The sequence below is a fragment of the Neomonachus schauinslandi genome, chromosome 5 (genome assembly GCF_002201575.2).
Source record: "Neomonachus schauinslandi chromosome 5, ASM220157v2, whole genome shotgun sequence".
In the NCBI taxonomy this organism is placed as follows: Eukaryota; Metazoa; Chordata; class Mammalia; order Carnivora; family Phocidae; genus Neomonachus; species Neomonachus schauinslandi.
The window spans coordinates 86,825,660-86,848,325 of NC_058407.1; the positions used below are offsets into that span (position 1 = coordinate 86,825,660).

The 22,666-nt window shown below is 34.8% G+C and overlaps 1 protein-coding gene and 1 pseudogene across 1 annotated transcript in view; one reads left to right on the forward strand and one right to left on the reverse strand.

The window, feature by feature from the left end:
* The window catches only part of PIK3C2G (phosphatidylinositol-4-phosphate 3-kinase catalytic subunit type 2 gamma), a 384,724-nt gene that overhangs the window by 213,050 nt on the left and 149,008 nt on the right, over positions 1-22,666 (reverse strand). The window contains exon 16 of the mRNA XM_021690398.2: positions 17,452-17,640. Coding sequence (XP_021546073.1) covers positions 17,452-17,640 — 189 coding nt within the window. The remainder of the gene's footprint in view (positions 1-17,451; positions 17,641-22,666) is intronic.
* LOC110580734 lies at positions 4,682-13,889 on the forward strand (annotated as a pseudogene).

A 22,666-nucleotide genomic window follows, 5' to 3' on the forward strand; every position in this document is an offset into this window, starting at 1 on the left:
AGAGAGAATGAATTCCACCCCCAGCACAGAAGATAAAATCATAATCTCACAATCAATTAAGATGATTATTAGCATCAGATTATTATTTTTCCACATTCTGTACTCTCATGTGGATTGCAATAAAAAGCCTTTTCAACTCAATTTTGGAAACTTGGATTTAAGTCAGAAATTGCCAGCTTGTCGATAAAGGATTGTAGGATATCTAAAATCTTTTCTAAAGTGTATGGAAATCTTGGCTTATTATTTAACCATGCATTTGTTAAGTAAATTATTACCAGCTAGAGACCTGATGGTTTATATGATTAAAAGTGGGATATAATATATTTAAAGGAGTTTTGGCCAGATCATAATGAAAAACCAGAAATCTAATAAACAAAAATAATTTAATAAGACTAAATCTTACCAGGATATGAAGGTCTTGAGGGTAATTGTGCCTTATTCATTTTTGGATTGCATATGTCTGTTTTAAGATTTAGCACCCATTAGACACTTAATAAATGTTTGTTACTGAACTAAATTTATGAAAGTACTTAGCATTTGAATATCTATCCCCAAAACAATTAATCCTCAGATGGGCTCTTCAGGCTGCCATCATCTTGTTCCACCAGAAGAATTAGATTCAATTATCTCCAAGCTCCTGGGAAGTGCCTAGAGATAACTTTCGGCACCACACCATTTTGACATGCTTTTGACATACTGCTTTGACATGATTAGATATAACTGGGGCTTTTGTAATAACAATTAATTTTAAATAAACAAGTTTTCAGAAAAAGTTGATATGCATAATTTAAAACTTGAAGGAACTCCTTATAGTAACTGAAACTGATTAAAAAACAAGGAAATAAATAAAAACAAAAGTCAAAAATCCTTTTGCATGGAAACAAACTGAATGCTTTCAACCAATCAGGTGAGAGCTCTGAAGGCTGGCTCTTAATACTAAGGAGGTCAGGAAACTTTAAAGTCTTTAATGTCCAGTCTCTTCAGCATATCAGGTTACTGAAGGGTGAAATGAATTCTATGCAGTTCAGTGAAAAGGAAAACTGGTATGGGGCGCCTGGGTGGCTCAGTCGTTAGGCGTCTGCCTTTGGCTTGGGTCATGGTCCCAGAGTCCTGGGATTGAGCCCCACATCGGGCTCCCTGCTCAGTGGGCTGCCTGTCTCCCTCGCCCACTCCCCCTGCTTGTGTTCCCTCTCTCGCTGTGTCTCTCTCTGTCAAATAAATAAAACATTTAAAAAAAAAAAAAAGAAAAAGAAAAGGAAAACTGGTATTACTTAGTATCTCTCAACTGGCCCTGATAGCGGTTTGAAATGTAATGCTTAAATGTAATGTTTTACATATTTTATCTTAAATTAAACTGAGCATTTTAATTGCAACAAAAATTTCACTCCACAGTTAGTCACTCAAAACGCTTATTTCTGACCAGTGAATACTTTTCCAATAATTTTCTCCCTTTGAACAATCTAGCAGTAAGACCTAGTAAGAAAACTATAGTCCAGACACATCTCCTGAAGTACTGCTAAGGTCAGAAGATCCCAGCATAGCATCAAGCACAGGTGGACAGCAGAAAGGGTGCAATAAAAATGCAAAGCTAGAAGAAGGTCAGCTTGTTTTAGCACACTGAGACTACTTTCTCCTAACTAAATGTGATTGATTTTCATTTATTGCTCTCAATTACTAAACCATTTATCTGAAGCCTGTAGACATCAAGGTCAGTTTGAGGACAGTTTGAAGTCTTAGAGGGAATAGTTACTCGGAACATTTTCCTGCCTAAGTGATGACTTAAGTCGGATACTAGTCACCCATGTTTTCTTTTGTGCTTATTTTATCTTATTGATATGAATGACAATAGAGAAAGAAAATAGAAACAAACATCGCAATAAAACAAAACTCTTTGGTGAACACTATACCTCTAATTATGTATTTATTTCCAAATACTAGAATGTAAACTCCATGAAAGCAGAAAGCTTTTGTCTGTTTTGTTCATGAATGTGTCCCAGATGCCCCCAGATTGGTGAATATGCTCTACATACATGTTTGCAGAATGTCTAAACTGAATTATCTTTCCACCTAAAACATCTCTACTGCTAGACTTTCCTCTTTTGGTCTGCGTTACTATCTTTCTCCAATCATGTAGGTCTAAAATTCTGAGTCATATTTTCCCCCTCTTTTGCTCTCTTCATTGAGTTTTCCCCCCTTTCCCATCTGGCAAAATTCAATTCATCTTTGAAGTCAAAACTCAAGGACCAATTTACTTGGGAAGCTGTTCCAGCTACTTGGTAGCCCCCTGTAGAGTTTGTCACAGCCTTCTCAGTGGGATTCTATATTATGTACTTGGTTGAAGGCAGGCTCATTCATTATGAATCCCTGAAACAAGCACAGCTGAATAATAAGTTCTTAGTAGTCTCTTATCTTTTATCTAATCATTTGCCAAGTTCAGTTGGCTTTTTTTATCCTAATGGTACTCTAGCATTATGCCTGTTTTTAGTTTCTTCTGCAACTAGCTAGTCTAGGCCATAATTATCTCATGCTGGTACTAACATTTTTCATAGTAATACCTTATAAATTTCCCTAAATTATTTCTAAATTCATTTCTCATAAAACATTAAATGGTTTTCTATTTCCAATGTACCTCTCTTAGGCCCATACTGCTTATCTAGATAGCCAAGGCTAGAAGAACACCAGATTTTTCTCTTACTGTAATACTGAATAAACTGCTTTGGCTTACTGGTTATTTTCCTCTGAAAATGTCATGTGCATTCCCACCTTTGTGAGCTCTATAACCCCATTTGGAAGAGCTTCTCTTTTCTTGTTAAATTTCCAGTCCTCTTTCAAAATGTGGATCAAATCCTCTTAAAAGTAACTATTCCAATCTTTACTAATCACTTCTCTGAACTCCAAGGGCATTGATTGGCTGACTCCATTGGGCAATTAAGATATGCTAATGTTTATTAGAATTTATCATTTTTATATATGTGCCATCATTCTTCAACTAGTGAATAAATCAACTTTTTTTGGCTTTTTTTTTTTTTTTTTTAATTCTTAGGATTTAGCATCATGCTCCGTACATATTGGGCCATTAATAAAAATGCATTGATTGTGATGATAATAATGAGAAAAATCATACTATTGAGCCCATTTTATTTATTTTTTTTAAAGATTTTATTTATTTATTTGACAGATAGAGAGAGAGTACAAGTAGGCAGAGTGGCAGGCAGAGGGAGAGGGAGAAGCAGGCTCTCCGCTGAGCAGGGAGCCAGACGTGGAGCTCGATCCCAGGACCCCGGGATCATGACCTGATCTGAAAGCAGCCGCTTAACCAACTGAGCCACCCAGGCGCCCCAAGCCCATTTTATTTCTTGCTGTGCTCTGAAATAATTTACATTGGTAGCAATAGATTTAACTCAAAAATACCACTTATGTAAGTCCCAGGTTTTTAAAATTTGTTTCCTCTCAGTCAAAATGGTGAGAGAAAAACAAATCTGAATGTAATAAAAAAGAAGGATGTATTATTTTTTTTCAGACTCCTTCAGGAATAGGAGAACAAACATTAGTTACATCTGTACAGCCCAAAGAAAAATTATCTACTTGTATTAATATGTGAAACTGTTGGGAAGAACATTTTTACACATTAATGGAAAGGAGTGGATCTTTTTATTCACTACTCTTGCATGAAGTTTAGGAAGAAATTGGAAGAGAAATTGCTAAGAAACTAACCACATGACATCCTGAGATGTGACTAAGGCCTAACAACAGTAAAGCATATCCAAATATAACTTTCATTTGATTATTTTAGGAAGAGTTGGCCACATTAAGAGAGATGTTGGCAGTGTTAGTGAAGCTCCTGGGAAAAGTGTCCCTTCATACATAATGGCAATATATAGCAACATGTATTTTAAAAAAATTTTTTAAATTTGATTATTCCTTGATCTAATGATCTACTTTTGGGAATTTATCCTAAGAAGATAATCAGAGATATATGTGAGGATATATGTAATTGGATATTACATAAATGTCTAAAATAAAAGTTAAATAAGCTATGACCATATAATAGAATACATGTAGTTGAAAAATATTAAAAGAATATTTAGTGATATGAAAATATAATGAAAAATATATGCAGTATAATGCCATTTAAAAATGTGCATATTTTTCCATAAGCTTGACAAAAAGATGAGAACATTAAAAATATTAATACTAAATATCTGAATGGAAATTTCATGGATGATTTTAGTTTTCTTTCTTAAGCTTAATTTTTAAAGTTTTTCCAACTTTCTATATGAAAGTTTCATGGGTTACTAAAATATAATGATTTTAAAAAGTAAGGCTCATTTAACTAATTATGAATATATATGAATAAGTGCAAGTTCATTACCAGCACTAGAAAAAAGCTCCAAATCATATGTTCCTTTAAGAATAAACATCATTGTGTAAAAGAACAAGTATTATATTTTTTTTGGTTGACTTAAAATATTCTTTTAGCATAATAGGTCCAAATAGGGATCTCTGCCTCTGGAGAATTTCTGCTTAATACCTTTCCAGGGCCCTGAACTCAGGCAAAGATCAATGGACAAATACGTTCCACAACTCTTGGCATTTCTTCCCTGTGATGTTGTCTGAAATTGTTTAAACATTCTCTTGGGATATAGTTATTGGCATTTCATGCTCAGTAACGCATTCCTCAATGAGGTGAGTGTACCCATATTTTCTGAATGTCGTGGGATATTTACAGACTGAAATGCTATATGTGGCAGAAGGGACTGCAACCTATTTCAAATTTTCCACAAGCCAGGTTATTGTACTTTCCAGTGACCTGACTTGCTTGAAAAATACATATAATTCCTGCCAATAATAAACCAGGAGCCACTCTCTAGTGATTCTGCTAACCTTGGGACTACTAATTACTAGAGGCATGGGCATTATACCTTGAGTCTGGGGAAGAAATGAAAGTATCATTAGAAGATTCATTAGACTGATATTAACGAGGACCTCATTTACTTAAATTTGTAAGAAGCTTTCTTATAATCATTCAGAAAATAAATCATTTATAATGTAATAAATGGCACTCTATCGGATTTGAGATATTAAAAAGATGCAAGGTCAGTAAAATTCTATGACTTGTTGGAGAGAAGATCATGTAAGGTGAGGAATTTTTATTTATTATGAATTTTTTAAATTAAGTGTAACAAGAGTTCATGTGAAATAATCACTTCTTTAAGGTTATTCATCATTTTAATTGTCCATTTAAGTAACTTTAGGTTATTTAATTTACTTTCCAAGCATGTCTGAATAGAGAGCAAAACCAATTTTGGTCAAAAGCAAAACATCACACTGGCTTACTATTCAGTTTTATATGAGTTTCATGAGCAGTGATTCTATCTATTCAGGCCTTAGTTTCCTCTAATTTGAGCTAACAATGGAGTCTTTGGTATCTGTAAAAGGACATAATACCACAGCTAAGATAAATATAACTCTGCACAATAATTGTTAAGGAAATATTTAAAAATTGCCTATAGTTCTTTGTCCAATGAGTTCATTTAGACACAGAGAAAAAACTGCTCCTTGAAGACTAGAGTTGTAAAAGTTAATAAAAGGAAACTAAAGACATGTGGCTAAAAAACGCAAAGGTGAAAAAATTAAGTAAAATGAAAGCAATTTCAAGATAAACATTTTCAAAGGAACTTTAGTGAAATATCAGCTCTGTATTTTGCCAACAGTGTAAACACAAAATTTATGGTTAAGCAGAGGATTAAGATGGAATAGTAATCCTTACCTGGGCAGGAAAGGAAGAGCATCAAGTATTTAGATAACTCTTTAGCTGAATGTAGAAGTAGGAACTGCCCAGTGTTTAAGTTGCTGTGCAACAGAGGTTCTCCTATTTTTGGTCTTAAGACCCTTTCAACACTCTTAAAAATTATGGAAGATTCCAAAGAATTTTTCTTTATGTGAGTTATATCTATCAAGAATTGCCGTATTAGAAACAAACCCAGGACATTTAAGAAATATTTATCAATTCATTTAAGATAACATCAATTACCCCATTACATGTTAACATAAACAATATATTCCTATGAAAAACAGCTATACTTTCAAAAACAAAGAAAATATTTAGAGAGAAGAATGATACTTTTTTAGATTTTTACAAGTATCTGTAATGTCTGGCTTAATAGAAGACAACTAGATTCCCCTATCTCTTTCTGTATTAAATCTGATGCAATACTGCATGTCTGAAAACACTCTACATGCATAAGTGAATACATGTGACAGAGGCAAGTGACATATTAGAGTTATTATGGAAATAGTCTTGACCTTGCAACACCCCTATTAGCATCGTGGGGACTGCAAACCTAGTTTTGAGAATGTAGTTTGGCATGTGTTATTGTTGTGGGGCCATATATTAAGGAATCTGCACCTGTGGTCTGTTTTGAAGACAGCAGCCATCAACTTATCTTTTCCCTGAATGACAAACTGGCTTTGAAATCACATGACCAATGCTCAAATTTGGGGATCATCATTCCTCTTCTCTCCCCTCAATCATTGACAACTCTTCTCAGAGGGTGAAAGGAACATCACCAAGGATCCAGACAACCTTCAACAGGGCCAGTGGCATCATGGAGTGAAATTTCAACAGAAAAATACACATGTCAACTTCTTCCACTTGACTTGTTTTTTTTGTCATTTCTATTCCTTTCTTATTTTCTCCCCATATCATCGTTTTTCTCTTTTGTTCTTCTTTTTCTAGTTTGAAAAATGATACAGGGTCAATATCTTACTCAAAAAACTTTGAAGTGATGGGTAAAAGCCAAATGCAATGTAACAAATGTCAACCCTTAAAAAAAGCAACTTTGGGTAAAATGAAAAGCAAAGAAATTTGAAATCAAATTTAAGTGTAAGAGAAATGTCAGACTTCGGAATACACAGTAAGAATTCATGCAGAATGCCATGAGGCTATTCATAGTTAAAAGCCCCAATGTCAGATTAGAATTAGAAAACTATCAGAAGTGCAGAACTGTTTCTCCAGCAGGTTTTGAGTCTGATGACACACTCAGCATCAACTTGGAAGAAAAATGTCAATACGAATATATTTGCTATTTTTCTAGTACTAAAAATGATCAGATATGACAGAAGAAATTTTATTCTAGGGGAAGTGGGGAATAAGGATTCTTTAAGATGATTGTAAACCTCTACCCACTGAATAATTCATGTTCCTTCAAGGATTTTCACATGATTACAGAATATTAGAACTCAAGGAAACTTGGAGACCTGGATCAATCTCCTGATTATACAGATGAAAAAACTAGAAGTCAGAGAGTTTGAGCTGTTTGCCCAAGGCCATCTGTTGGTGGCACTGAAACTAGAATCCAAATATCCAGAATACTAAGCCAACAGGCTTTCTGTAGTACTTCTAGGAAGGCCTTTTTCTCTTTTGCCTAAATATTATCATATAGACTTATATGAAATCCACAAAATGAGCTTGAATGTATTATTTATTTTATGACATTCTAAATGACCAATAGAGACATAATAGTGAGTAATATAATTTGTCTAATTGGACTAGGACATTGGTCCAGTCATAGCCCAGTAGGAATAAGAATGATCCACAGAGACATTAGGAATTGTGCAGAGATATTTCTTGATGGAAAGCCCATGGATTTGCATATAGAAATTGAGAATTAACTATATATTTATGGTATTAATTAGACTTAGAGTTAAAGTTACTGATTTTGTTCTTCTATATGATTACACTTGATTTTACATACAGGCGAGCTTAGAAAGGCACCACATAAAGCAAGTGGTATACTGGAAGCACCACATAGAAATTCTGTGGGTTTTTTTTAAAGATTTTATTTATTTATTTGAGAGAGAGAGAGCATGAGCAGGGGGAAGGGGCAGAGGGAGAGGGAAAAGCAGACTTCCCGCCAAGCAGGGAGCCCAATGAGAGGCTCGATCTCAGGACCCTGGGATCATGACCTGAGCTGAAGGCAGATGCCTAACCAACTGAGCCACCCAGGTGCCCCAGAAATTTTGTGTTTGGATGGATTCAACATTACATGCAAAAGCAGCATGACATTATGAAAAATAATAAGGGGTTTTGAGTTTAGATATGAAGGGTCTTCTTTTCCCATCTTACACTTTCTCTCTAAGCAAATTTATCTATACCCTTAACTTAATTCCCATCTTTCTGTGGATGATTTCCAAATTGGGATCTCTAGCTTAGATTTCTTCCTTGAACCATCACCAGCCATCTCAAGCACACGTCAAAGCCAGCCTATCCCAACCTGAATGGCAGGGTTCTTCTTCTAAAATCTATTTATTACTCAGAGTATCCATCTTAGTGAATGTTTCTATTTTCCACTCACTTGCATTTATACAGAAACCTAGAAGTTATCTTTGACACCCTCCTTTTTCACTGTCCTTCCTCATTCAATCCTGTCACTTTTAAATGTTCTGATTCTGTTCATTTTATTTCATTACCACTACCACACTTCTAAGGCTTATTTCCTATCCTCTGACGCTTAGACTACTTCTATAGCTTCCTAACTGTCCCTCATTTACTTTTGCTTCTCTCACCAAATTTATGCTTCACTCAGAAGCCAGAATGATCTTTAAAAGATGCAATTTTGTGCATTATGCTAGTTCTAGTGCCAAATGAAGTGCCTTACATGAGTAAGCCATCAGTAAATAATCATTGAGTAAATGAATAGACAAATTGGGTTTCAGTTTCTTCATCTGTAAAATGGGGATCAGTAAAATGGGGGAAATTGTAAATGTTGGTAATAATATTAAAGAGATTGTTTTATAGAAAAAATCATATAATATATTACGAAAGTGCTTTGCAAGCTATGTCATTATTCAATTGTGAAATATTTATCATATACATTTTAACAAGTGAATTTAACTTATTTAAGCTTAATTGAAATAAAATTATTAATTTATCAATTTTTATAGTTTGGCATTAAAAAAATCTGAAAACTCTAAACTCTTAATATAATTATGATGAAGAGGATAATAATGATAAAGATAATAGGCAGAATTTTATTGAATACTCTTGTAAGTACTTTATCCTATAAGACACATAATGTTATTACCCCCCATTTTATAGATAAGGAAGTTTGTCCAAGGTCATTCAAGTAATAAATGGAAGAGTCAGATATGTCTGATTTCAAAACTTATGCTGTCAACTGTGAAATTTGGAAGCAACTCCAAAAACTCTCTAAAAGTGCACAAAGACAAGATATACACCTTTGGGTTTATGCTAGTCTACATTTCTCATTCTCAGTATATTAGAAGAGTATTGACTCTTCCTTCATCGACAATATTGAAACTTCCACATTTTTCTCTTCCCCATATTCATATTTATCTATAACTGTATTCATAATTTTCCTTGCCTCCCACCTGAGATGAAGAAGTTACTCTCTTCCTTTCCTTGGATAAAATTCCCATTTGTACTTTTGTTCCAGGCTATTGGCCGTTAAAACCTTCTCATTGCACCACTTCAACATCCCTCTACTTTCTGATCTTCCCTTCGTGCATCATTCTTCATGTCAATTTGTAAACATGTTTGAAGTTTTTTTATTTGAACAAGCATACCAACCCCAAACCTCAAAGCCTTTACCATCAATCCTATTTCAAGAGTCACAATTTATTTAATTTATTTCTCTCTATTTCCTCTTTAGGATCTTGAAATATGGCATCCAACTTTACTGCATTGTTATAATTGTCTCATGAATACCATCAGTGACTGCTCTAGTCTCAATCCATTGATTTGTTTTTAGACTTAATTCTACTTAATACCTCTCCAAAACCTTTGAAAACCTTTTTAAAAAAATGTATTTATTTAAGAAAGAGAGAGAGAGTGTGTGTGAGAGAGAGTGCAGGGGAAGGGGCAGAGAGAGAGAATCTCAAGCAGACTCCACACTGAGAACAGAGCCTAACACAGGGTTCCGTCTCAGGACCCTGAGATCATGATCTGAGCTGAAACCAAGAGTCCGACACTTAACCAACTGAGCCACCCAGGCGCCCCTTTTGAAAGCCTTTTTTATGAATTCTAAATTACCACTCCTTTCTCCATCTCCTCTGACCTCTTGGTCACTCTTCCTATTGCCTTTCCTGGCTTTTTTTGCTCTATACTGCTCTTAAAATGTTGCTACTCTCCAGGGTTCCATCTTATGCCCCTTTCTGACTTCCTCTACATATATACACACAGTACCTCTACTTCTATGGCTTCAGTTACTACCTTCAAGCCAATAATTCACATATTATTTTTCAAGCTTTGGTTTCTCTACTAGGCTTCAGGTCTGAATATAAAACTGCATACTGGTCTTCTCCTTCTGGATGCCCCACAGGTTTTTAATTATGCAACATTCCAAAATAGAACTCTCTATCTTACATCACCCAAATTTTCTCTTTCTTCTATAAACCTTGTTTTGATTAATGATATAGTTTTCTATCATTTACCCAAAACGGAAAGCTCAAAGTCTTCCTTATCTCTTCTCTTTTCTTAAGTTTCCTCTGAAATGTTTCTCAGATCTGCTCTGTGGATCTCTACTATTTTCAGGCCCAGACCATTTTTCAAACAGACTATTTCAATACCTGACATCTATCTAAAATCCTTCCTCTCATTTTCTTTCTTTAGTCCATCCTTCACAATGATGTCAGCATTATTCTTGTATAACATAAATCTGATAGTATGACTCCCATTCTTAATAAAATTCCATGGGCTGCAGAAATGAGTCCATAGTAACTACCTGGCTCATGAGACCTAAAACATCCTAAACTGACCTATCCTTTTCAGTCTTGTCTCACAGTACAGTTCCCTTCTATTATGATATTAAATTACTCACTATTCTCTGAACCTCTATAACTATGCACATGCTAGTCTTTCTTCTTGAAATGCCATTTCCTCTTTTCTCCACTCAGGAAATTACTATGAATATTTCAACTCAGAATTCAATTCCTTTGTGAAGATTTCCTTACCTTCTCAGAAAGAATCTGTCTCCCTCTCCTTTGGGCACATATAGCACTTAATACTTTGGTTATAGTATGGAATATATTGTGGGGTGATCTTTAGCATTAGTCTTTTTCTTGAAATTGTTTTTTAGAGATAGTCACTATGACTTATTATTCAGTCTCTTTGATTCATTGCATGTGAATTTCCACATACACATATTTGTGCTCAATATATAAATGGGAAAGATACACCATCATCCATCACTTAATTAGTCTAATGTGAAAGTTATAACTGTCTCCTTTTCCATATTCCATGCTACCTACTTATAATGCTAGTCAAGAATGTCTTTTTTTTTTTAAAGATTTTTTATTTATTTGACAGAGAGACAGTGAGAGAGGGAACACAAGCAGGGGGAGTGAGAGAGAGAGAAGCAGGCTTCCCGCAGAGCAGGGAGCCCGATGCGGGGCTCGATCCCAGGGTCCTGGGATTCAGCCCCTCATCGGGATCCCTGCTCCGCGGGAGGCCTCCTTCTCCCTACCCCCTCCCCCTGTTTCTCCCCTCCCCCCCCACCCCGACTCCGCCTGCTTGTGTTCCCTCTCTTGCTGTCTCTCTCTGTCAAATACATAAATAAAGTCTAAAAAAAAAGTTGTAGAAACTTAAAAAAAAGGAATGTCTTTAGTGTAAATTAATCTCTACAATAAAAGATACAGCGGTTTCATGCAAACATGTTTTTGAAACATTTTTCCAAGGAAACTGATTTTGGAAGCTAAGGTACTGCCTGTTAAGCATTGTTCTTCTTCCTGCAAAATAATAATTTTACATCATGTAGGATGGCAAGTTCTAGTACCTTGTCAAATTTTTATTTAAGCTTCTGATGTAGTGCTCTGATGCCAGTTCAGAGTTGCTATTTTTAAATGAATACTTTCCTTGAACTGTCTTTTAATTCCTTGGGTAATTTCTGCTTGCTATTAGCAGTTGAATAGTTATGCCTGCGCATCAGAGTTCAAGAAAATAGCAACCATCTGCCAGGAACCACAGACCTTAGCCCTTGGTCTCTGGTATTCTGACAGCACTGCCTTCTTTAATGGAAATATCAGTACCCAGTGAGCACACTGCTGGCATTCAGTAGTGGAAATATTAACACCCCATGCCCCACACTAGGTAAATTAAATCTCAACATGTCTAAAATAAACCGAAAGGAGGTGGTGAATCTTTAGGTTGGATTAAATAAACAGCAATATTAAAATTCTCTGAGCTAGAAATGGAGCACACCAGTTCTCAAGAGGTTAAACCGTTGGAAAAATAGACTATTCAAAGGAGAAAAAAATACAGATTTCTGAAGACCTCACTCTGACAACTCACTTAACAAGCACAAACTGTTTGTTCTCAGAAAAGTCAGCTTTTGAATTTAGAGAAGTTGAAAGGTTCACTTTTGGAAACAGCTTGTCCTCAAGTTTTTTAGTAGTTCAGTTAAAGAGAGTGGGAGTCATAGAATGAGTGCAATGGAAATATTTTAACCTTCCCAGTGACCTTCTTTGGTGCATGATAGGGAACTGTCCAATGTTCAAATAAATCAAATTTCTGCTAAGTTTCCTGAATGATGCTTAATAAACAGCACTCTACTTTGAAACCAGTCCCTATAATTTCTAAAAATCTGATTGTTCAGAAAAAAAAATTACACAGCGAAGTAGAAACATCCAAGCATGATTAGATAGTTCAGTACTGCTATTTACTATAAAAAGACCATTTTAAGATAGTTTTACTTACAAATTTAATATGTAAATAGCCTAGAGTATTTATGTAGAAAGGCTGTAAGCATTGCAGTTAAGACCTCAAGCTCTAAATCTCTGGATTTAACCTGAGCTCCTCAACTTACTAGCGTTCCATTGGGCAACTTAATCTCTGTAAGCTTCAGCTTCCTCACAGGTACAATTGGAATAATAATAGTATTTGCCTCATAGGGTTATTGTGACTATTAAAATTAGATAGTACTAAGGGTCACTAAGTAATAATTTGATCTTTATATTTAAAACATTTTGTGTCAAATAGATTTTCAGCATCTATTTAGGTAGAGAAGGCTCACTATAAACAGAATTATGCTTACTTATCAGGGATCAGAGAATATTGAAGTCCATCTAGTGAGTCCTTTCATTTTACAAGCAAGAAAACTAAGCAGTATTATAGGCTTTATTCTGACAAAGATTTTTATAAGAGGGTGCCCCAACTCTGAGCTCGAGTGCAGGGTTGGGGACTCAGGATCCCAATAGAGCGTGGGCCTCGTGGGGCGCCTCTGCAGGTGTTCGGGGTGCATCAAGTACCTACTACTTGGCTTCAACCTGCTCTTTTGGCTGACCCGGTCAGCTGTCATTGCTTTTGGACTATGGTTTTGGTTTGGAGGCACCATGAAGGATTTATTATCAGAGGATGAGTCATCGCAGTATATCTACCTGGGGCTCTCTGTGCTGGTTGGAGCAGGAGCACTAATAGCCATGGACTTCTTCCGGTGTTAGGAAGCTATGAGGCAGTTTTAATGTGTGCTCAGCTTTTTCACCTGCCTACTGGTGATAATTGCTGCTGAATAACCATTGGAGTATTTGTCTTGATAGGCAAGGGTGTAGTCATATGACATGCTCAGACCACGTATGAAGAGGCTTATTATAACTATTACCTTACAGATAGGGAAAAGGGAAATAGGACTCTCAGTACTTTCCACTCAACATTTCAGTGCTGTGAAACAAAAGGTCTGAACAGGTCCAACCCATATGCCTGAAGGAGCTTCTAGGACACAGACATTGTATTGATGAAATTGAGACCATAATCAGAGTTAAGCTTCAGGTCATCAGAATTTGTTGGTATTGGAATTGCAGAACTCACGGTCTTTGGCATGATGTTCAACATGGTCCTTGGCTGTGCAATGCTAGGTGCATGAGATGTGATATGAAGCCACTTCTACATGAAAATTGCAAGATACAGCTTTCACATGGCTGTCGCAGAAGCAGTCTCCTAGCTCATTTTTAATATTCGAAGGACACTTAGGATCTAAAATAATCTGCTGTTAATTGTACATTTGCACATGTATGAAGGTTTGGCTCATTACTGATTTACCCCTTGAGTAAATGCCTACTGCTTATGTTGACTGAAAGTATATTCATGTGTGATCTGCATGTTTCTGGTATATGCATTATATATAATGAAATCTGTTTGCTGGGAATTCCAGGTTCTTGTTATGTGAGAGCAACAACCTATTTACCTCTGAAAAAAGATCAAAAACTTTTTATAACCTTTAAAAACTTGGTATTCAAAAAAGATTTTTCTAAGAAATATCCCATAAACTTTATAAAAAGTATTAGTTGACACATTTAAATATCTTTAAAATAGACCAAGGAATATCTTAGTAAAACAATAATAATTCCCCTCCATAAAGCCAGTTTATGCTTTAGAAACTAGAAAGATGTTATATCATCTAGTGAAAAAATTAGGTTTTAGAAACATTATAGAGATATCCAAATTCTATAAAGAACTTATTAAACTCAACACCCAAAGAACAAATGATCCAATCAAGAAATGGGCAGAAGACATGAACAGACATTTTTCCAAAGAAGACATTCAAATGACCAATAGACACATGAAAAAGTGCTCAACATCGCTCGGCATCAGGGAAATCCAAATCAAAACCTCAATGAGATACCACCTCACACCAGTCAGAATGGCTAAAATTAACAAGTCGGGAAACAATAGATGTTGGTGGGGATGCGGAGAAAGGGGAACCCTCCTACACTGTTGATAGGAATGCAAGCTGGTGCAGCCACTCTGGAAAACAGTATGGAGGTTCCTCAAAAAGTTGAAAATAGAGCTACCATATGACCCAGCAATTGCACTACTGGGTATTTACCCCAACGATACAAATGTAGGGATCCGAAGGGGTACGGCACCCAGATGTTTATAGCAGCAATGTCCACAATAGCCAAACTATGGAAAGAGCCAAGATGTCCTTCGACAGATGAATGGATAAAGAAGATGTGGTATGTGTATACACACACACACACACACACACACACACAATGGAATATTATGCAGCCATCAAAAGGAATGAAATCTTGCCATTTGCAATGATGTGGATGGAACTGGAGGGTATGCTGAGCGAAATAAGTCAATCAGAGAAAGACATGTATCATATGACCTCACTGATATGAGGAATTCTTAATCTCAGGAAGCAAACTGAGGGTTGCTGGAGTGGTGGGGGGTGGGAGGGATGGAGCGGCTGGGTGATAGACATTGGGGAGGGTATGTATTATGCTGAGTGCTGTGAATTGTGTAAGACTTGAATCACAGACCTATACCTCTGAAACAAATAATACATTATATGTAAAAAAAAAAAAGAAGAAGATAGTAGGAAGGGAAAAATGAAGGGGGTGAAATCGGAGGGGGAGACGAACCATGAGAGACTCTGGACTCTGAGAAACAAACTGAGGGTTCTAGAGGGGAGGGGCATGGGGGGATGGGTTAGCCTGGTGATGGGTATTAAAAAGGGCACGTTCTGCATGGAGCACTGGGTGTTATATGCAAACAATGAATCATGGAACACTACATCAAAAACTAATGATGTTGGGGCGCCTGGGTGGCTCAGTCGTTAAGTGTCTGCCTTCGGCTCAGGTCATGATCTCAGGGTCCTGTGATCGAGCCCTGCATCGGGCTCCCTGCTCAGCGGAGAGCCTGCTTCTCCCTCTCCTACTCCCTCTGCTTGTGTTCCCTCTCTCGCTGTGTTTCTCTCTGTCAAATAAATAAATAAAATCTTTAAAAAAAAAACTAATGATGTAACATATGGTGATTAACATAACATAATAATAAAAAAAAACTAGAAAAAAACCAATGATGTAATGTATGGTGATTAACATAACATAATAAAAAAATAGAAAAAAAAAGAAATATTATTCATACCTCTATTTTTTACCTTTATAACTATTCCTTTAAGATTAAATAGCTTTTTTGAGACATAATTCAAATGCCATACAATTTAAAGTGTACAATTCAATGGTATTTACCATGTTCCCAGAGTTGTGTAACTATAACTACAAAAAGAAACTTCATACCATTAGCAATCAACCTTCCCTAGACCTAGGCAACCACTAATCTACTTTTTGTATCTATAGATTTGCCAATTTGGGACATTTCTTATAAATGGAATCATACAATCTTTTGTGACTGGCTTCTTTCATTCAGCATAATGTTTTCAAGGTTTACTCATGTTGTAACATGTATTATTACTCATTCCTTTTTATTACTGAATAATATTACATTGTATGGATAGACCACATTTTATTTATCCATTCATTAGTTGATGGTCATTTGGGTTGTTTCTCCTTTTTGGCTATTATAAATATTGCTTCTCTGAATATTCATGCATGAGTTTTTGATCGAACATGTATTTTATCTTGGGTATATACTTAAGAGTGGAATTGTTGGTCATACAGTAACTCAATGTTTTATATTTAAGGAACTGAAAATTATTTTCCAAAGTGGTTGCATCATTGTACATTCCCACCAGCAATGCGTGAGTTTTGTAATTTCTTCACATCCTGGCAATACTTATTTGTCTTTTTGATTATAGTCATCCTAATGAGTGCGAAGTGGTATCTCATTGTGGTAGAAAAAGAAAACTTTCACCTCCTTTTCTATCCCAGAAGTTTTGGAAAGTACACTAATTTTAACATAAACCTAAGTAAATCAGTTTGAAAAGTCCTTTGTGTCACTCTCTCCCCCACATTTCCCTTCTGTCAGAACCTTGAGAGAGAATTCAGAATTAAACTGGGCTCCAGAATTCTTCTCTGATTGAGAGACTGCAGACTTTCTTCATGGCATCAGTGAACTGATGCTTATCAAGACTGATTTAAAATAGCTCTTCTTGGCTTTTAATATAAAATAGAAGCCAAGGAAGAGCTGTTTCCCCAAACCAGAGCCAGCTTCCACACTTATTCCCACATGTTTCCCCGTGTCTAACTATGAGAAGACATCATTACTCCACCTCCAACTGCATCCCTGTGTATTTTATTCTGTGAGAAGTTCTGGAGAATATATAAGGGATAACTTTTTCCCTTTTTTTTCTTACTGTTATCATTGGCATATTTATTGTACATCTACTGTAAGTGGGGCATTTTGTATAAAAGATATGGTCCCAATTATTAAGGACTTTTTTCTTTTGAGAGGGGTAAAGAGTAGAGAATTTTATTTTTCCCTATTTGTTTTGTTATTTCTGTAAGAGTAATTAACTCTTCATTTAAGAAACTAAGACCATTAATTATACTTCCAGTTTAGTACAGAAGACTGAATTATAGCTTAGATCTGTTTAAAATTTATATTCATAGTTTACATTTTTCTAAATTTAATATCTATAGCTATTGAAATTGGGAACAACCAGAATAGCTATTGAATTAATCATAGAGTCCTATTTTTTTCTCTTCAAATTTTTCTCATCTGTAATATCATGCTTGTTATGCAATTCTTACCTAGCAGTCAGAAGTCCAAGTGCCTCCAAAGGGCAAGAAAATTTCCATCTTCTCAAAATGGTATGTATTTCTGAAACAGTTCTTTCATCCCATCCAGGGGCACTACCCAGGACCAAAGGAAGGGAGCAGTTTTCATTATTGCAGTAGAAGCGATAAAACCATAAGTATCTTCTCTTTTCCTCAGAGAGTCTGCAAAACCAGATTGGAAACTGTAATTTATTGGAGTTTGCTACACTAACAAATGTTATAGTATAAAATCTTACTCAGTTCTTTGAATTTCATTTTAGTTTACTTTGGAAAACATGTCCCTTATCTTCTTGGGACAATTTGATAGGTTATTTTATTAGCTTATTTCCTACTAACTTCCTTCTTTTATGGAAAAATAAAATAGAGTTCAGTTCAGATAATTCACATTTATTTTTCCTCCCTCTCATTTTGTCATAATAATGACAAAAATGTCATTTTGGTTAACAAAATCTCTGTCTCCTTTAGGGCAGAGGAAGTTTTATCTGAATCCTGCCACATGTACTACTTAGAACAGAGGTAATCGAAAATTTACTCTCTTACTTTCTTTACAAGTTAATTTAGACCCAAGTGTGCCTGTGAAGCAATGACATATTTAAAAAATGATATTCCTTCATCTCAAAGCAAGTTTCATGAGAGTTCAGAAAACTCTGCACTAAACTTCAAAAACAAAGATTTCAATTCATCCCTGGATTTGGGCTTTAAATTCTCATATTTAGCTGGAAGTTTGGAGTTAGAATGCCAGTGAATAGGATTTCTTTAAATGCCCAAGTGTTTCCCCCTGGAGAATGGTTCCAAACAGAAGATCGAAATCTAGGACTAGGGCCATTGACTTGCTGACAGTTTATCATGTTTTGATCACACTCCAGCAGAAGCATTCAGAACCACAGTTCAACTGGAGGACAGCATTTCTCACATGACAATGACAGCTTTTGAACACTGTCTCCTCCAAACTGACAGTGTTGCTCAGCTTAAATTAGCTAAAACTTCTAAGAAGGATAGTAAGAAATATTAAAATATTTTAAAGGTTAATATTTCTCTACATTTTTAAAAGCCACCTTCATCTACAAAATGAAAGGGTTGGATTATAGAGATTTTTGAAGTATATTTGGGCTCCTGTCCTATTTTGTCACTACCTTCCCCACCAGAAAGTCCTTAGAAGAAAAAATTCTGTTACAAAATTATCAAATTATGACTAAACCAAATTATTTTGTTCTGATTAAATTCCTTTCTCCCCAGTATTGAACAAGATATTTTTCTTTTACTTTCTTTTAGTGAAGCACACTTTACATCAAAAGGAATGCACACATTCATTTCAATAAATTTTAACAAATGCATATTCTGAATAAAAACCATACTCCTTTCAAGATACAAGTTTTCTCATGCAAACAGAGGTAAGCACTGGCAGGATTTCTTTCACTCAGGATTAATATTACCTATTTTAGAACTTCACATAAATGGAATCATAGAGTAAATACTTTTATTTATAGCTTCTGTCACTCAGTATGTTTTAAAATTATCCATATTGTTGAGTATATCAATAGTCCATACATTTTAACTAATGAGCATTATTCCTTTGTATGAATACACCACAGTTTGCTTATCCATTCTCCTATCTGATGGACATTTGAAGTTCCTGTTTGGGGATATTATGAGTAAAGCTGCTGTAAACACTTGTATGCAAGTGTTTGTAAGGATGTACTTTTTCATTTCTCCTAGGAAGTTCCTGGGAGGGGGATGACTGGGTTTTTTACATCAGGTGTTTGTTTACCTTTTGAAGAAACTGTCAAAATATTTTCTGAAGTGGTTGTAAAATTTTACACTATTATGTGCAGAGTATGATGGTGCTGGTTGTACCACATTCTTGCTAACACTTGATTTTGCCCATTTTAAGATATTATCCATTCTAATGGGTGCGTAGTGGTATCTATATGACTAATTTGGGGAGAATTAGAGTTGTCATCTTAACAATAGGGAGTATTCTAATCAATGACATGCTATAACCTTCCATTTATTGAGGTTTTCTTTAATTTCTCTTAGCAAAGTTTTATACTTTTTAATGTAGAGGTTTTGATAGTTAATTGAATTTTATTTTATTTTTATTTATTTTATTTATTTTTTTATTATTAACAAATAATGTATTATTTGTTTCAGGGGTACAGGTTTGTGATTCATCAGTCTTACACAATACACAGCACTCACCACAACACATACCCTCCCCAATGTCCTAAAGATTTATTTATTTATTTGAGAGAGAGAGAGAGATTGAGTAGGGCGAGGGGCAGAGGAAGAGGGAGACAAACAAATTCCCTGCTGAGTGGAGAGCCCATCAAGAGACTTGATCTCATGACCCTGAAGTCATGACCTGAGCCGAAATCAAGAGTGGGACACCTGACTGACTGAGCCACCCAGGTGCCCCTGTAAATTGAATTTTAAAACAAAATTTATTTTCTGTTTTTCACTGAAATACAATTGCATTTTGTACATTGATGCCAAATGCTATGATTTTACAATAATCATATCTGAAAATAGAGGAAGTTTTATTTCCTTCTTTCCCAGTTTGACACATTTAATTTCTTTTTCTTACAATAGTGCACTGGCTAGGACTTCCAATACAACACTGAAGAGAAATATTTAGATAGATATCCTTGCTTTCCAATTGTAGGGGGAAAGCATTCATTCTTGCACCATTTAATATGATGTTAACTCTAGATTTTTCCATAGATCTAGATTTAACTCGGGATTTTAAGGTTGAGAAAGTTCCATTCTATTCCTAGTTTTGTGAGTTTTTATTATGAATGAGTGTTGAATTTTGTCAATTGTCTTTTTCCCCAAATCTATCAAGATGATATAATTTTTCTTATGTATCTTTTTCCATTTTTAAAGTTTTAATCTAGCTGAATCCTTATATTTAAATATAGGCCTGTAAGTAGCATAAAGTTGTATGTTGCTTTTGTAAGGTAGGTGACAGTTTCTGTTTTTAATTAGAGTTTTTATTCCATTTATATTTAACATAGTATGGATATAATTTCAAATCATTTCTTTGTCCCTTTTCCCTTTTTTTCCTGTCATCTTTTGAATTATTTTCTTGTATTTCATTTTTGTATTCCTCTTGTTCTGTAAATGTGCACCTAAAATTTGGGTGGTGTAGTTCTCTAGAGATTGCAATATTATCTTTAGCACATCACAGCCAACAGTGAATTAATATAAATATTAATATTAATTCGCCTTATGTATGAGAACCTTAAAACAGTATGCTTTCATTCTTCCATTTCTCATTCTTATTATAGTTGTTATACATTTTATTTTCATATAGTACAAACCCAGCAGTACATTGTAATTATTTTTGCCTTATATAGTTAATTATTTTTTAAAGAAATTATTAAGTGTGTAAGTAAAAGTAATTTTCTTTCCCACCTATTTTCCCTTTGTAGTGCTTTTCATTTATTCTTATATATTGAGTTTCATCTATTTATCCTTTTCTTTCAGCTGGTAGTATTTCCTTTAAGATTTCTTACAGTACAGATAAGCTGATCATAAACAAATTCAGCTGTGTTTAATTGGAAATATTTTTATTCCACCTTCATTTTTGAAATATAATTTTACTGGTTATAGAATTCAAAGTTGATAGATTTTCTTTTTCCCTTTCTAGATGTAAGATAATAGTCTACTGTCTTTTGGCTCCCATTATTTCTGATAAGAAATCTGCAGTTAATATGATAGTTGTTCCCCTGTAGGGATTTGTTTATTTTCTCTTTTGCTTTAAGAATTTTTATCTTTATGTTTAGTTTTAGAAATTTGACTATAATATGGATGTGTGGGTGTGTCTGTGTGCTTGGTTTCTTATATCTGTGGGTAGAAGTTCAAAAAAATTTGTAAAATTTTGACTATTATCACTTATTTTTTTTAATTTTATTTTTGGCCTAGATCTTTCTTTCCACTCCTGTGTGTCCAATACACATATTGTCAGTATTGTCTGATAGGTTACAAGGATCTATCACTATTTTTAGGATTCTTTTTTTCTGTACTTCAACATGGCTTATTTTCTATCGCCCTTTCTTCAAGCTCACTGTTATTTCTTTATTATGCAATCTATTAAGCCTTTCCAGTGATTTTTAGAAAATTTAGATATTGTTTTTCAGCTTTTAAATTTACAATTTTATTTACTGAGACTTCATTTGTTCACTCATATACACTTTTTTTTTTTTTTTTAAATCCATAGATGTCTTTTTAATAGTTGTATTTAAATCATTAGCTGCTAGTTTAAAAATATTTGGATTTGTCTCTGTTAACTGCTTCCTCCTATCCTGGGCTCTGGTTACATATTCCTGAGTCCTTCTATGTCTAGCAATTATTGATTGTACATTAAATATTTAAAATGCTACATTGTCTGCATTTTGCCATCTTTTCAGTGTTAAATGTTTTGATTTTTTTTAATAGGCAGTTTAAGCACTAGCAGATCAACTTTAGCCTTTTGAGACTTGTTTTAATGATAGGTTGGGCCTCGCATAGTCTTTCATCTTGGGCTAGAGAACACTTACTCTTAATATGCATCTTTCTGGTTTCTTTGTTGAATGCTTGGGGTGTTCTGGAATCTTTTTTCATTCTTATTGGTCAATATTTCTCTGTCTTCCAGCACTGTGCAACCTGTGGAATCTACATTCATTTCACATTTCCCTGTGATGGCTCTTTTGCAGGCTTACAAAATCTCTACCTGCTCATGAGTAGCTAAGTACTCAGATATGTATTTCTGTAGCTCCTATCCTTCTCTACTATTATGCTGTAGAAATTCCAGCTGCTTCAGCATCATTAAACTCTGATCTCTGCCCACTTTTTTTTTTAATCTCAGCAAGACCACTTCTTTGATTATACCTCCCAGAGCCATGATGTAGAAAGTGCCTCCAGGCTGAAAAACACTTTATTCATGAGCGCACCTCAAGCCCCATACAATTTCTGAAAACATTTGTTTCATATGTATTTTTCTTGTCTCATATTCCTTTAAGTCAGGAGAATTAGTCTAGTAATAGGTGCCTTTCATAGCTAGAAGTGGAAGCAGTAATTTCTTTCAAAACAACTTTTTCTATCTTTTGTTCTGGAATCTTTTTCATATTAGAAACACTCTTAGCTGTCATCAAGAATCTATATTTTTAAAATTTTTACAAATATTATAGGTACATTTTCATTGAATTTC